General features: G+C 43.9%; 1 protein-coding gene across 1 annotated transcript; it reads right to left on the bottom strand.

Moving 5' to 3' along the window:
* Nucleotides 1-21: 21 nt before the first annotated feature.
* Nucleotides 22-16,263, bottom strand: sap130a (Sin3A-associated protein a). The gene is made up of 21 exons (XM_079244659.1): nucleotides 16,186-16,263; nucleotides 15,365-15,496; nucleotides 15,006-15,271; nucleotides 13,182-13,349; nucleotides 12,981-13,095; nucleotides 12,785-12,900; nucleotides 12,572-12,693; nucleotides 12,256-12,403; nucleotides 12,084-12,174; nucleotides 11,896-12,000; nucleotides 11,670-11,811; nucleotides 7,796-7,911; nucleotides 7,428-7,718; nucleotides 7,178-7,349; nucleotides 5,798-5,896; nucleotides 5,360-5,721; nucleotides 5,039-5,284; nucleotides 4,836-4,961; nucleotides 4,659-4,762; nucleotides 2,967-3,080; nucleotides 22-1,241 (listed from the first exon to the last, which is right to left on the bottom strand). Exons 2-21 carry the CDS (start codon nucleotides 15,474-15,476, stop codon nucleotides 1,083-1,085), a joined length of 3,174 nt encoding a protein of 1,057 aa, XP_079100785.1. The 5' UTR covers nucleotides 15,477-15,496; nucleotides 16,186-16,263; the 3' UTR covers nucleotides 22-1,082.
* Nucleotides 16,264-16,708: the final 445 nt, after the last annotated feature.

Raw genomic sequence — 16,708 nt, forward strand, 5'->3', positions numbered from 1 at the left:
AGGACACCTTGTTATGTTTAAGTATCTTTACTATAATTCCACAGACAAAAACAAGGTACAATAGCTAGATGCTTCAGGCTCTCGCCATCCGGCCACGTTGGAAATGTAACACTGCAGCGCGAAGTGGCACATCACACACAGCACGAGTCGTTCCGAGTACAAAAACCTGAAAAGAAGCGCGTCAATGGAAAACCAGGAGCACATTTACAGTGATTTACATGAATTCAATCCACCAGTCTTCCTTCCCAGCAACGCCACATCGACACGCACCTTTCGTCTGGTAACATCAGTTTATCGTTCGGTGGATTAAAGATGGCAGTTTAATAAAAACTTTAATTGGCATTCACACTTTCACATCTACAGATCCTTTAAGAGCATTTTTTCCTACATTAAATCAATTCAACGTTCCAGGTTCAGGTTTTACTTCAACACCGCTGAATTTTTTTTAGTTTACAACTTGCGGCTTGCCGTAGGCAGCAGTGTCCCCAAATCAAGACCATCAAATAAAAACGCTCAAGATAAAAAATATATATATATTTATACGTTATAGTATTTAACATGTGAACTAGCTCACACACGTCCCTGTCCAACTAATGTCCACTTGACGAAATGAAGGCACAGACTGATGAAAAGAGCACAGCTGAGATGAAAGGAGCGAAGAGTCCGTCCTCTAGATCCGGGTTCAGTCTTCTCTCTGGATCCGCTGCACCTGCATTCAGCGCCAAACATCACAGACACTCCATGTGACACCTTCAAACCATCAGTAAAACACACGGGAGCAGAATCTAAGTTAGTAAAAATGTCTTCAAGGGGAAAAAAAAAAAAAAAAAAAGTGGTAAAATGGAGGTCGTCCAGTTGGCCGCACTAATAAAGCCTAGTATGTTCCACGCCTCAGCGTGTGGATGTGTCTGATCAGAACCTGTTCCTGATGGGCTTTCTGCTCGCCGAAGCCTCCCTGTCCGGTCGCTTCTCTCCCTCAGCGACGGCGCACGATTGTACGCAGCATGTCATAGCACCAGAAGTCAGAGCAGCTCCTTCAGAAACGGGGCCGTGGTGGTCGTCGCCGGGCGACGGGGTCGCGCTCACGCCCGCTCCTTACGCTTCAGCTTGGAGGACTTCTTGACGGCGCCGTTCTTGTTGAGCAGTTTCAGCACCTTCTCCTTGTGCTCCAGCACCTTCATCATGGTGTCTCTGGCCTCCGTCACTTGGTCCATCACCAGCTTGCAGCGCTGCATGTTACCCTGACAACAGAGACGGCACATCCTGTCACTAAGGACTTCAAACTACAACAAAGGCATAAAGTTAAGGAATAACAGCACATGTTTAAGCAGAACTACAGCAGGAGGACTCTGTAGGAATAAATACCAACACATCTGATCCTGAAAGGTAAGGGGTTAAGTTGTCAGACGCCGTTTTACGTCACCGTTTCCCAGGTAAACAACGAGCTACATGACCGACTGTTTCAGCCACATAAACAGCTGAAACGTAACACTGGAAACAAAGACATGCAAGACTTCGTCCAGCTCCACTGCTGTCCAAGTCTTTTCCCGCCGCAGCCTTTCATCTCTCTCTGAAGCCCGCCGTTCGTTTCTACTGAAACAGTGCAACCCTGCGTACTGAATGTCTGCTAGGGCTTTTGTCCCGATACCATTCACATTTTTTGGGTGCTGATGTGATTTAAATTGCGATTCTTTAATACTGATGATTTTTGTAAATTAAAAACAAATTAAATGTATAAAACTTTTTTTTGCTCATTATTTTTCTTAATTTCACAGAGGAAAAAACAACCCAGTAGCCAGACCATCATTCTGCTGCGATAACGCCCAAAACGACAAGTTAAAAGATCAATAAAAACAAAAATGACAAAAATTATTATTTTTATTTATTTAAAAAAATTGATTTTAAAATTGTGAAGAAAAAAATCCAGATTTTCGATTTTCCCGCCCCTAATGTCTACAGCCGCTGTTGTAAAAACCCTCTGAGGCGATCGCATCAGTAAATCTTCAGAAAAAGAGGAGTCTGGGTCGTTCATGTGGAACAGAAAGCCGTGCCGTTAGCAGAGTTGTGCACTTCGGGAAGAGACTCCCGAGACGACGAAACCTAGCAGAATCAGCGGTGTTGTGTCGGGACGCCAGCGTTCACAAGCTGAAGTGAGAGATCTGATGGATCTCCAACTTTTAATAAAGATGTAAAATCTATCAATAAAAAAAGATATGCAAACCATTCATGATGAAGGATGTAAAGAAAAGGTTTTCTACTCCACACAGTCAACCCAACACGCATGTCTCTGGACGGTGGGAGGAAGCCGGAGGACCAGGAGACCGACTGGCCGCTTACCTTGTGTTTGGTTTCTGATCATCGTCAGGCTGAACTGGAACCTTGAGTTTCCCCTCGGGGATGAAGAAAGTATTCTTGTTTCCAACACAACTCATTAAATCAAACGTTTCTCTTCAACAGCTTGTTGTCAACTCCTGGTCGAACAGGACGACTCACTGATCCATCCCATCCCTGCAGGACTGCGGCTTTAAGAGCCGACTGTAAACACATCTGGATCATGTAGCCGATTCAGCTCGGCGTGTTTTCATTTGAGACGCAACTTTATCTCTTTATTTTTGGAGGATTTTCTTTAAAGCCGTTCTCCATCTCCTCCGTTTCAACAGCTTTTATAACAAGCAAGTAAAAGCAGGAGACGACGTTAGAGCCAGTCTTACCGCATGTCCACCTGTTTGTAGACACTTCTCAACTTAATACATTTAATGTTGCTTCAGAAATGATTCACATCACTTAAACTACGCTCTTATTATCTGTCCAGGCTGTGTGTGTGTGTGCGTGTGTGTTAAATCTTTCTCAGATCACTGTTGAAGTTTCACATCAGTAGAAACGTTTTACAAATCAGAACGAAACAAAGATGAATGTTGAGGTGAAACATTTCCACATGTTGGAGGTTCCGTCTGCAGCAGCAGTACCTGTATGAGCTCGTTGATCCGGTGAAGATCGTCGTCGGCGCCCGCCCTCTTCTTCGGGATCAGGCCCTCTTGGAGCGTGGAGAGGCGACTGTACACATCGTGCTCCAGGCTCGACTACGGAACAAGTTACAGACAGAAGCAGAGTTTATAAAGTCAGCCAAGACGTGAAGGCACTAAATATTGTCCTGTCGGTGGAGGGATGACAAACAGCAGCCATGTCCAGAATTTTCCTGCCTCTCTTTTTCGCCATGTTCAATAATTAAACTGACATTTAAAGGGTTGAAATCTTTACTAACTGTTCGGTGGTTTTTAAGTTTCTGCAGAATTTATGAAACTTGCAAAGCAGCAAAATGGATTAATTTTCATTTGTTTTTACAATTACTAATTTGAGTAAAATAAATAAACATGTGGAGGGTGAAACCCACCAAGCCAAAGCCCAAAACTTCGGGGATTCACCGAAACGCTTCGGAACAGGAACACTTTTCCCATGAAGGCCCCCAGATGGAGCGAAAATACATCAGAGTAAAACAAAAGATGAGAAATTATTTTAAAAATGACTTTGAGAGAAGAGTTATTGCTAAAACTCCTCCTTGTAGCCGTAACGCAGCCAGACTAATGAAAAATGCCTTCAGAAGCCCTGAGGGGTTAAAACAGGAACTTTTACTGGTTTCATTCTCATGCCAGAGAAGAATAATGCTAAATATCACACTTTAGGTGCACTTTAATAACTTCCATGTTCTGAATATTTAATTACATCTTTTCAAATACTGAAATGTGGTTTTACCTGCATGACATCTAACCTGTGGAAGAAACGTACTGGTCACATCTTTCCTGAACACTTCCAGCGACTATCCAGACCTTCAACAGCAGCTTTTAAATTAAACACGACTAATTCCAACATTTACTCATAAGAATCGAGCTCAGTGGAGATCATGTCTGCTGCTAGAAGTCCCCATGAGATAAACAGTGATCGTTTCTGGAATGAGCATCTAAAGATCAGATCGAGACGAGAGGTAAAGGAGGAGAAGAGGCCAGGGGTTTCCATGGCGATCATTTATCTTCATTCACACTGATATAAAAGCTCCCTGAAAACCACAATGATCTACTTTTATTTAACTCAAAGAACTTTTTCCTTTATCTTAGGAAAGCCTGAAAAAAAACGTAAATCCATGTTGTCAAAATTGTCTGATTTACAGCAAATAAACTGCTGCAAAGTGTCGGCAGTTTCTGCCGCAGCAGACGTACAAACATCTTCCTCATCAGACCACAAGCAGCTGCTCAGTCGCATCATTTTTAACATCCAGATCACACCGATGTGAAAAGCTGTTTTCACCAATGCTCAGAGTTCTGAACTCAGCCTAAAAACACTGAAGCAGATCGTCCCTTACTGGTTTATTTTTATTACAGATGGAAAAATAAGCTGCTTACAAAGCAGCAACATGAAACATCTGCAGCAGCTGCAGAAGAACGATGAGCAACGCGTTCAGTCGGACTGTGGCTGATCGGCGCTCTGATAAGGATCAGACCACTCTGAAGATTTCCTGCAGCTGTATGGCAACTAAAACCAGACGGAACAACTCAAAGCGCAACAAAAGGATCTTTAATTCGCCAGCAGAAAGAAAAACCAGGACAGGAAGAAGAATCCTTTTCTAACAGATGAGGAAACTGAGACGTCAGCTTTCTGGGACTCACCAGCTGTCTGAGTTGTGCAGCACACAGGTGGATCTTCCAGCCCTGCGCTCTACACGCCACGCCTCTCTGGTTGGCCATGTCCTGCAGGGTGCCCTTCTTCTCCTCTGAAAGATGGACAGAATTCTGATGAGAAAACGCCGTCGGCGTCAGGACATGCGGTTCTGTTGGCGGTCTCACCTTTGACTCGGATCTCGCTGTACCTCTGGAAGTGGTGGTAAGCAGCCTTCCAGGGATTACGGTAGTGGCGCAGGAGGGTAACAGGCGGACGAGGCCGAACGGGAACGTATCGCACGCCTTCCTCGTCTTCAAGACAAAGATAGATGTTAAAAAAAAAAGCAGCGGAGCCGACAGGACAGCGTCAGTGTGGTGGCGGAACGTACCGACGTATTCCCTGGGAGGAGACTCCCGCCTCTCCGCCCTGCCGGAGATGGGCCTCCCCGGAGCCTTTTCTTCATCTGTGCTGTTGGTTTCAACCATCTCGCTCTCCTCAGTTGAGATGACGTGCTGCTGCTTGCGGGGCTTCTTCCTCGGGGAGGCTCCAGGAATCAGATCTCCCGTCACAGGGGGGTTTAGTGTGGACGCCTGGGTGGCGAGGGTGGGGGCTGCCGACATATTCGTGCTGGGATCTGTGTGGAAAAGATCACCTTGAAGCATCAACTTTTGAGTTTAGGCGGCTGATAACGCACCGACATGTCCCTCACCTGGCTGGGAGGTGTCCATCGTCTCCACCTCCTGCTTGACTTTCACGTCTGGGCAGGTGGAGCTGGCGGCGCAAGCTGCCGTGCTGCTGGCTGCAGGCTGAGTCGGGGACGCCACGGTGTTGGCCATGGAAGCGGGAACGGGAGGGGTCACGGCTATCGCTGCCGGCAGAGATGAGAGAACGGTGGTGGGCTGAGAGGGAGGCACGGGCCCGGGTGTGGCCAGCATGGTGGGGATGGCCTGGGCCAGGTGCTGAGTGTTCGCAGCCACGACCTGCTGCTCGCCTCCCTGAGCAGGTAACGCCTCAACCGCGGCCATGACAGGAGGGGCCACCGCCATGTGTACCTCAGCTTTAGGTTTTACCCTGAGAGAGGAAAGAAAAGCTTCAGCTCAGATTTGAACCAGGACCAGATGTGGACCAGGACATGACAGAAGCTCACCCAGCAGGCCGAGGAGACCCGGCTGCTCTCACGCCACTCTCAATCCTGCTGGTGGTGGGTTCACCGGGTTGGGTGGGGATCAGGTTCTTACGGACACACCTGAAACACCAAGAAAACCTAAATCATCTTCAAACTGAACAATCATTTGTCCATGGGGGGGGGGGGGGGGGGGGGTATTAATGCAACACCGTGCAGTTTACAGGTTTTACAGTTTGTAGGAAGTAAAACACAAAGACAACAAACAAGAAAACAGGTTAAAAAACACAAGTAGCTGCACAACGTCAGAGCAAAAAACGCAAAGATAGAAACATGTAAATGGAAACACTCAAATAATAGAAAGTAACATGATAATAATATTCATTCATCCTTTCATTCATTTTCTAAACCGCTTAGTCCAATTCAGGGTGGGGGGAAGCTGGAGCCTATCCCAGCTGGCTTTGGGCAAAAGGCAGGGTACACCCTGGACAGCTCGCCAGTCCATCGCAGGGAAACACAGAAACCAACAACTACTCACGCTCACACTCACTCCTATGGGCGATTTACAGTAACCAATTAACCGAACATGCATGTCTTTAGACGGTGGGAGGAAGCTGTGACTATGTTATCCCTGGGATTGTCATGAACTTGTGTAGTGGTGAAACCAGAGTAAGTAAACGGAATAAAAATTAACACATATTAATTATTATTAACTATTATAATATTACATTACTAACTAATTAAAAAAGGAAGAAAGGAAGAAAAAAATAAGTAAACAACATTTATTCTCATAATGTTCATTACATTTTTGCCTTTTTTTACTTAATTCTGTGACATGATCTATAATTCCTGACTGACATGCCTTGTTGTGTAATTTCTGTGTTTTACGTCTGTATATTGGCAGGAGTGTGGAGGGGTGTAAGAGTGTTTGTCTTCTTTTGTTTGCATCTTAAATATTGTTTTGCGTTTAATCTGTAATTGTTGATTTATAATGCATTATTATACGTTTGTGGACTCCCTCGAAAACGAGTTGGTACATCTTAAGGGGCATCCCATAAAATAAATAAAGTATAATATGTATCTGATTACTGCAGCAACAGTCTCATAATGCTACATATCTGAAAGCAGTCAAGTTCAAACGGACATGGAAATGTAAGGGAGAACTAAAACGCACTGATCTGACGACTGATGCAGCCAATCATAACCTAGTAAACGAAATTTTGAGGTCAAATGGGGGATCGGACACTTTCAGCAGCAACATATCAGTTTAAACTGTTTTTATAATCAGCTGAGGAAGAAACAGTGACAGATAAGCAGAAGCCATGTTAGCCTGCTGCTGGTGGACCTTCTGAAACGTCTAACAGGAAGGACGCAGCCTTGCCGTCTGCGGCTTGCCACACTCACGTTTCATTAGCAGGCTTCTTGCGGAGGATGCTTGGTCGTGGGGAGGAAACCAGCGTGGGCGTTCCACCGACTCCTCCCTGGGCGTGGGCCTGCACCATGGTGGCTACTGTCTGAGTCGTGCTGAACGTGCTGCTGATGGGGCTCGCTACGAAGCTGTCGGCCAGTACGACTCCTTAAAGGGAATCAAAAGAAAAAGTCACCAAAGGCCAGTTTAAATGATAAACTCTGGAACTCGGGGTTCGGTAGCTACCGGGTTTGGCTTCAGGTTGCGGCTGGGGTGGCGGCTGCTGCTGAGTGGCTATCGGTGCCTGCTGTATTCCCTGTGCGGTGACTGAAGCTGAAGTGTGCAGGCCCTGGACTCCTATCTGCGCAGGCTGGATGCCCTGAGCAGCGATCGGTGCCGGCTGGATCCCCTGGGTGCTGATTTGAGCAGAAGGCAGTCCAATCCGATCCACCGCCATCAGCTGCATGTGGTTTAGGTGGACAGTGGTGGCCACGCCTGCCTGGGTGGGCAGCGCCGAGCTTGGAGCTTGAGGGGTCACTAAGAAGGAAATAAAACAACTTTACCTTTTGGAGGACAACATACCTGAAAGCAACCATCAGCTCGGCAGCGCTTACCTGGATACTGGCGGATGGTGGAGACAGAGCTGCTGATGGGGGTGTAGGTGTGGGTCAGGGGGTACGAGGAGGAGTATGCTGGTAAGAAATACTGGAACTGAACTGGTACAGAAGGCCTGAGAACAATATGGAAAAGTAATAAATGGTCATGGATCATCACCTGAACAGAGGAGGATCATTACTGGTGCCGGGACCTGATTAAAACAGTTTGTCTAATTATTTACAGGCTGTTTATTTAGTCCGTCTTGATTAATTGCATTTAATTGCATAAACATTTCAGCCCCAAAATGCAACTTTTCTTTTCATTAAAATGTATTTTAGTAGATGATTGGATCAAATAACAGACACAGACATTAATATTATAAATTCTGGATCTATTAATATCAGGAAAATACATCTAATTTTAAAAAGCAGTGAAAAATAGATCAAATATTTCTGCCCAACGCCGGACAGATGTAAAATTAAAGTGTCATTTGAAACCCTTTAACAACTCCAGTCTATACAGTATGTTACAGTACGTTTTTAGTTTTAGTCCACACTCTTCATCAACAGACATTAATATCTGACCGTAAACAGAGCGGTCAGACAGTCTGGCCGTGCAGCAGAGGCAATCACCTCCTGCTCTCAGTGTTGAACAGCACAGCTGACACACAACCAGTGAAGAAGAAGCCTTTCGTGTATTTAATGGCAGCAGACCTGCGCTGCTTCTTTATGTCTCTGAGAATGAACACCACGTTTGAAACGATGTTTCAGAGCGGACGTATCTGTTTACATATGAAAAGGGAGACTGAATAAACCTTTACTCTCAGCAGCCCACAGCCTCAGTCAGACCCCGACTGTTTAATACAATGATCCATCATAACCTCAAGTTGCCAAAGCGAACTGAACAGAGAGAAGGAACACGCAACAAAAAGAGGGGAGAAACTTTGCTAAAAGACTTACAGACCATCCAGATCAAACACAGTTCCAACTAGAAACAGCTATTATTGAAATAACAGCAACTGTGAATCCCCATTTATTGAACTATGCTGAATGATTTAAATGAAATTGCATAAGTATAAGAAATTGAAGAAAAAAAAAAAGCACAACTGACATTTTTTCTAATCGCCCCACATTGGGATCAAACCCATGACCTTCTGTATCAAAGCACACTGACCTACTCACTGCACCACGAGCACCTTGGAAAAAGTGTTGAACTAAACTCCAGTTAAGATGTGAAAGACGGTTCAATGTGAAAAACTTTCATGTGTTTAAGATTTATCAAAGCGTTGAAATGTTGCAGGGAGCATTGTTGGAACAAATCCTTCATATTTAAATGAGACATTTGCAGATCCCTTCGCTCCTTAAAGTGTGCAGCTGAGACCAATAGTTTACATTGAGCAGCCTGCAGAACTGCACGCATCACACAAGCAAAAGCCGACAAACGACAACAGAGCTACACGTTAAATGCTGCATTTGAACCTGTGCCTTGTATGTGTGCCGGTGCACAAAATGGACCAATCGCTGAGCTGACTTTAGTTTTTTTCCAATCACTGGAGAGGCAAAACATGTTACATGTTAGAAAACATGTTAGAAAGACCAAAAGTCAAAGCACATATCTCCTGAATGAGCTGAACAGTTTGATATTTGAAAGGTTGAAGTGAGGCAAAAGGTGTAGGATGAGTAGCGCGCCAAACTTTTTGCAGGAAAGACGATGGGGACGGGAACGTGATGAACCGGATACTGCAAACCCATGCAGAGCTCTGAAACTCCTGAAACCAATCGCAGAGCTGAATTTTTGCAACGTCCAATGCACAGTGGGTTTGAAGACTTTCATCCAATCACAAGGCTGAATTCCTTTTTTTTTTTTTTTTTTACAAAATGCTAAATATCTCATGAACTACAAAGATTTGAAACGATAAAAGTCGTAGCACACATCTCCCGAAGGAGCTGCAGGGTTTGAGATGTGAGCGATTGAAGTAACCCGAATGGCGCAGGAGGAGTAGCGCGGCAAAGTTTGGCGGAATAATAAAAATAAAAATCTCATGCCCCCATGAGCATTCACATTAACTAGGGCTGCATCGATTACTCGGATAACTCGTGTAACTCAAGTACAAAAATTGATTGAGGCAAATGATTTGCCTCGAAGCTCCGTTTAATTAACATCACGTGGTGATATATTTTAAATTTCTGCATCATCGCGGCATTCTCAGACCACTGCGCTGTTCAGAGGGACTACATCACTGTTTCAGTAAACATATCAAATATTTAGACATTTATAAATCAACGAGGCATGGCAAGGTGTAGTTCTGCTAACGCACGTTAACATTCTTGTAATCCGTCCCTCATCTGTCTCTCCCGCACACACGCAGAGTCAAAGCGCATGTTTTAGGCAGCGTGTGACGGAGCCTCTGTTCCTGCAGCAAACTTCTATTCCGTATGAAACAGTCACACTTTTAACAGGCGTGTCGTCCACCAAGACATCGGCTAGTTCTTACTGTGGACATGTTTACAAGTCAGTTCTTCTTTCTCCATGAATTCTTCTTTTTAATCCTTTAAAAAGGCAGGAATTTGCGATCGGTTGGGAACTTTTTCTCCACACATTGAACACGTGCACAAACATGTTGGCTGCACCAAATCCTCATGCATTAGGTAGTAGGGTGACCAGATCTTCTATCACCAAATGTGCAACAAAGACTGAAAATGTGGGACAATGTGAGATTCCACTCTGCCATGACAAAGTTTTAGGAAAATAAACTTTCTATTCTGCTCTTTGGTAATAAAACTACAAACCAAACATAATAAATCTGTGATTATAAAGCCTCCCTCTGAGTAGGGCGTTTTTTTGTGCCATTTCACATCATATTCTCTGTCGTGCAACACGGAAAAATGACTGACAAACCCTCTCACAGTCTCCTGGAACAGGTTTAACCCAGGAATATCTGCTGTCCCAGTCTTTGTTGTAACAACACTTTCTCTTCTTCTTCGCTGCGGTCGTCTCCCTGATCAATCGGTGTATTTATTTATTTATTTTCATTAGTGGGTGCATCCTAGATGTGCATTAAGTCCCGCCTCTTAGTTTGATTGACATGAGTGTAACTCAAATCAGCAGGCGGTGTGATGTGACAGACGTCAAATATTTTGCCACACAGAATTAGTAAAAGCCAGTTTTGTTGTTTGTTTTTTTCCTTCACAAAAGTGAAGACTGGTTGTAATGATGCGGGACAGCGCCCCGTTTTGTGGGACGTGTGGAGAGTAATAGAAATGTGGGACTATCCTGCACAAAGCGTGACATCTGGCCACCCTATTAGGTAGTAACAACACATGCAACACCTTCACAAATATAAATTCATAGATTTACTTTGGTCGAGTTTCTAGTATTTGTTTTACAAATTATAATAAAAAAATTTTTAACCGTTAGAGTACTCGATTATTAGTAAAGAGTACTTGATTCCAAAAGTACTCGATAGTTGCAGCTCTAGTTCAAACCACAAATACTTGTGTGGAAATTTAACAAATGATTAGAACATCGGTTTCCACATTACAGCTACTGGTCATTTCTCCACATAAACACAGCGTCATGTGACAGCAGAGGCTCTGCTGGTCACGTCTGTCTCGTCAAGGTGGGACAGAAACTCTGGAAGACGTCTGTCTTTCCTAGATTGATGAACTGGGCTGCTATCTTCTGGTTTTTGCTAAAAACAACACGGCTTCCTTTAGTCACATAAACAGCGTAACCTCTTCCAGTGCAACTCAGCAAGAAAATGATTTCTTTACAAATTTTACAAGATTTTGTTCCATAATAAATAAAAGTGAATTTAAAAGTGAAGAGCTGCTGTATAGGAACACTGTAATTTACTCTGTCCCACTAAGCTGACCAGTATTTTGCTCTCACCTGCTGTCACTTCTGGCTTCCATGGTAACAGGGTTTGGAGAGGATCTGTGGCCTGGGATGGGGATGAGGTTGGCTCTCTCTCCTGGGTAGTCAGGCTGAACGCGGGATGAAGAGTGGGCAATAGGCTGAGGAACCACTTTTGCTGTGAACAACACGGTTACAAGAGTGATGGAGCTTCAGATGGCGGCTCAGTTATGAAAAGAGCGAGAGGAAAGGCTCATCTTACCAACAGGGATTGCCGAGGTGGTCACAGCTGTAGCATGAGAGGAGTGGGATGCCATTGTCATGGTGACAATGGTACTACTGGTCATTTGGGTATGTGGCACAGTGCCTGAGCGTTAAAGAAAGACGGACATTGAGTTTATTAAGCGATGTGACCCGATGGAACAGAGTAAATATGAGAAAAGTCTGTACCTATTGTGGTTGTTGATGGCACGGTGTTAGTGGCAACTATTGGCGCCACAGTTGCTGCAGCTACAGGAGTCACAGTGCTAAAGATCGGCTTCTGTTTAGAAAAACAACAACAAAAGATTCCTTCATTTGCTGCATTAAAGTAAAAAGTCATTTTTTGACATCTAGCAGTTACCTGTGCCATGGTGTGGGGAGGCTGCGGCTTCTGAGCTCCTATTGCAGGATGAGACGGCAGAGTGATCCGTGTTGCGGTGTCACGGGACGTCTGAGGCCTCTGAATACTGACAGTAGCAGGAGGGGGGTGAATGGTCAGCGCTGGACGCCTAAAAGAGTAAAAAAAACTTTCATTATTAAAGTGGCAGCTGCTGCAAAGCAACGCTTTGAGCCCAGTCTCAGATCCAATCAGCTGTTTGGTCCAACAGGACCATGTCAAACTTGTAAAAAAAAAAAAAAAAAAAAAAGTCATTTTGATGCTGACAGTAGTTACTTACCCATGTGCCACCTCAGAGTGGGTGGCTGTCGGACTGATAACCGGAGACTGCGTTCTGGTTGCGGAAATGGGCGCCACCACCGTTGGAAGTACAGCCGTAGAGGTGGTTACAGCAGGACGGGACTGTGGACAAACGCCCATCTAGATATTAAAGAAGTACTTCTACAATAGCAGAACAACATTCAGCTCTTCCATCTGAAAGTATTTGAAGCACCTGAATGGTTTGGTGTATGATGTGCTGCACTGTGGGCTGGCCGGGGCCCGCACTTGCTCCGGTCGCTGGCCGCAGCACCGTCTTGTTGCTGGACATGACAGCTGCTGCAGCCGCTCCTGCAGGTTACAGAATAAACTCATGGAGCAAAATCCACCACAAAAACAGACGTTTGCGTGTCTTCTAGCATCAGCCATACCTCGAGGTAAATGTGACGTGAAGGTCTGGGGCTGTACTGCCGGGGCCCCAATTTGGCCTCTAATTATCTGGATGTTGGCTGGCAGCAGTTGGTGGTGTAAGTTGCTGGAGTGACCCTGAGACGATACGACACAGCAGGGGTCGTTAGTAGTCAACCAAGAGAAGGCAACGTCTAGTAACGGGTGATATGCAGCGCCCTCACCTGCTGACCACTGATGGTTGCCACGGGGATAGACGGGGTGGTGGCAATAGTGCTCTCGATGGTGACAGTAATATGACTGGGCACCTTGGGAGGTATGGGAATGTGAGCCTGGTTGGAGGCTGGAGCTGGAGCAATAAGACGGCTTGGCATGGGGGACTTCAGGACAGCCTAATAAAAAGGAAACAGAAACAAATCCAGATCAACTACAGAGGAAAAAACCTGTTGGAGTAAACAATGAACATTTAAAAGAGTATAAAGAGCAAATTAGGAATGTTACTGCTGATCTGGTTATAAAAGCTGTCGGAGACGGAGCCCCTCTGCCACAGTTTCTTTTAGATTCTTTACAAATCAACAGAAACCCTACACATGATTAAAAAGAAATGATCAAAAATAAAATCCTCACTGATTAAAAATAACTTTATTAACTTATCTTTAAAACACCTAAACTGTGTTTAGTTCTGAAGATATGTGACTGAAAAAATGGAAAATACTGTGAGTGTAGGAAATATTTGAGAGTGCAGAACGACAGATACGTGTTGGAATATATTATCAGAGAAGCGATGTGGAATCAGAGGGGAGGGGGGCTCAGCTTAGCTTAACTTCATCAGTACATCTGCAAGCCCGAGGTTTGATGCTCTGTTTTCGTCTGCTGTAAAGGTAAACAAGTAATAAAGGACAAAATATTGTGAAACAGTAAAATTTTCTGCCTGTAATTGATATTTTTGTTGTTATAAGAGCTAAGGCACCAAAAGAGAAGTTATTAATTACATTTTTTTTTTTTATTTAATCAGCAAATAAATCAGTTATTGGGATTTTCTTCTGCCAAATATCAGAATTAGTATTGACTTTAAAAAAACTAAATCCAGATCATTTGGGTTCTAGTTTAACTCTGGCTATTTCCAAACAGTTCAGAAGACCTGCTGACCTCTGGGTCTGGAATGAACGATGAAAATGTTTAATCAGCATTCGGCCAAGCTTTGAATAACCCTGCAGTCGAAGCGGATTTTGTTTGGTTTGAACTGGCACAGCTTCAACAGAAACAAAATCCAAAAATCCAGGTACAGATGCTCATTGTCACCAAGGCAACCAAAAAGGACAGAGCTGATTTCTTCTAGAGACACATCTACCTGACAGCAGCGTCTCACATGGAGACTGAAATTGCAAACAATGTGGAATTGAACTTAAAAATAAGAGTTGTTTTGGCAGCTGGAAACTTATTCATCATCCCGCTACATGGAGCTTATTTCTATTAGTCAAAGTGATCAATCAATCAGTGTCCTGAGAGTTATGATTAAAAGACACCTCTCTCACATGCTGTTGTAGTACAACAGCTCTCCTCTGGGACGTAGCGGGACACTGAACCAGTATGTCATCGTCACAGCACTGGTTATAAACCTGCTACATGATGCAGTAGGAAAGGCTGTGATAGGCTGCAGTCAACAAGTGTACCTGCATTAAAATAACATTTAAAAGATATATTTATTTAGTAGAATTGTCTTTTTTTTTTTTTCCTTTTTTTTTTTTTAACCAATTCACACCTAAGTTACATTGAAATAGTTTCAAACAAAGATTGTAAGACTTTAAACTTTAAGATTTCACTTTTAAATTTGGATTCTCTGTTAAATCATCAACATTCAAAGTGAAAGTCTACGTCATAAACCTAATAAGCTTTAGGTCTTGCCCATATTTTACCAGGTTTAAAACACAACAGCATGGAGATGTTTCACCGGCTCTAATTCATAAAAAAAGTTACCTCAAGAAACGGTTGAATCTTTACTTTTTAGGAAAGAAACTAAGTTTTGCTGAAAGAGAAGCAACTTTCACCTTCATTTGTCCCTCAGTGAGGACTGCAGGTTGCCCCTGCGGGAGGTGGACAGGGGGAGCAGGTACCGTCACAGGTGTGCCGGGCTGTATGGACACCGTCTGAGCAGCAGCCTGTGGTTGCCCGTGTGTCTGCACTTGAGGGTAAGGTCTGACAACCATGGTCTCCTGCTTGTCATCTCTGAATGCTAAGGTTCCCCCACCCCCAGCAGGTGGATGATCTTGTTGACCATGGTCAGCTTCACGATTGCTGTCGCCTTCTCCACCAGCTGACCAAAGAAAAGTCAGATAAAACATTAGTCTTCAGTCTTATATGTCTTACACGAGGCATTCAGAGAACAAACGGAGCATGAAGAGGTTACCTGGAGGGTTTGATGGCTGGTTGACAGGCACCAGGTTTGCGGTTGCAGGAATCTGAGGAGCTCCCCCGCTGGGAGCTGGCAGCCCGTGTCGGGGGAACTGTTGTGAACTCATGTTTTTTAACTATATCTGACCTAAAATAGTGACAAAACTGTATATTAATTCCTATGGCAGATAACACAGTGAAGATCTTGCAACACTGAGGTGAATTAATGCAAGTGATCTTTTTCATTAAACGTGCATGGAGATTAAAAACAGCTTAAATACACCAGTTTTAGTCTCCACAGGCTGCGCGGGGACACATAGCATGCTAATGGGACACATAGCATGCTAATGCAGAGCTACGACATACGATCATTAGCTGCTAGCAAAAGAACCCTACTGTTATCAATAGGACTACGTAAAATAAACAGTTATCTAAGATGCTAAAAACACCACTTTTAATGTACATTTTAAAAAGATGCCATATTTAGTGTCGATATATGACAAAATTCCCTCGATAAAGACTGTATCAGTAAATGTCAAATAATAAATTAACGTTCAAGTAAATAAACATCTTTTTCAGTGCATTCATTAAAGCCACCAAACGCGATCTCAGCGCAGTCAGATAATCTACAAAGTCGTCATTTGTTTTTGTTCCGTAACCTTAAAACTAAAACATTGTTGGCTAGCCAGCTATGCTAACTGCAGGCTAATGTTACAGTCGCTAACCTGATGCCGCCTGATTAGATTCTTCTAAGTATCAACTTTAAGAAGAGCAAAACTGGGCAAACCTCAATGGATTAAACAAAGAAACATGTTTCCGTGTTTGTGCAGGTATTACCGTATCGCTTAAAGAAACCTAGGCAATGGTGGTTCTGTGGATTACAATTTTCTCCATTCGTCTTTTCTTTTTTCCAACATGTAAGCCGGAAGAACGTTTAGGGAAGAACCGGAGCTCTTTGCTTCTTTTGACCAATCACAGAAGGCTTCGGTGGACCTCCGACCAATAGAAGCAGGAGAGCTGCTGTGGGCTGGCCCAAAGCAGCCACTGGACCAATCCGGAGCCGTTGGCTCTGAACCAACGTAAACCTGCTACTCTGGCTTGCGAACAGCATGATCACGTGATCTGGTGCAGCGTTTTCAATCTTTTTTGAGCCAAGACACACTTTATCTCAAATTAAAAATCACAAGGCACACCACAAACCAAAAAGTCCATATTATTGATATAAAGTCCATCTTGTCAAAGCCTCTTGCATAGAAATCAGATAAACACAAGAAGATGGAATTTTATTATCTTTCACTGTGGTATGTTTGGATGAACACAGAGCTGCTTTTAGACCAATTAGGTGAAATTGGGTAATTTC

Source organism: Telmatherina bonti, assembly GCF_933228915.1.
Source record: "Telmatherina bonti genome assembly, chromosome: 8".
NCBI lineage: Eukaryota > Metazoa > Chordata > Actinopteri > Atheriniformes > Telmatherinidae > Telmatherina > Telmatherina bonti.

What these genes read in the sequence shown, in the direction of transcription:
- sap130a (XM_079244659.1), bottom strand. Translation starts at nt 15,476, where the DNA reads ATGAGTTCACAACAGTTCCCCCGACACGGGCTGCCAGCTCCCAGCGGG. An exon ending in TCATACACCAAACCATTCAG is followed by an intron (nt 12,694 to 12,784) that starts GTGCTTCAAATA and finishes GTTTGTCCACAG; the next exon opens with TCCCGTCCTGCTGTAACCAC. An exon ending in CTCCCCACACCATGGCACAG is followed by an intron (nt 12,175 to 12,255) that starts GTAACTGCTAGA and finishes TTTTCTAAACAG; the next exon opens with AAGCCGATCTTTAGCACTGT.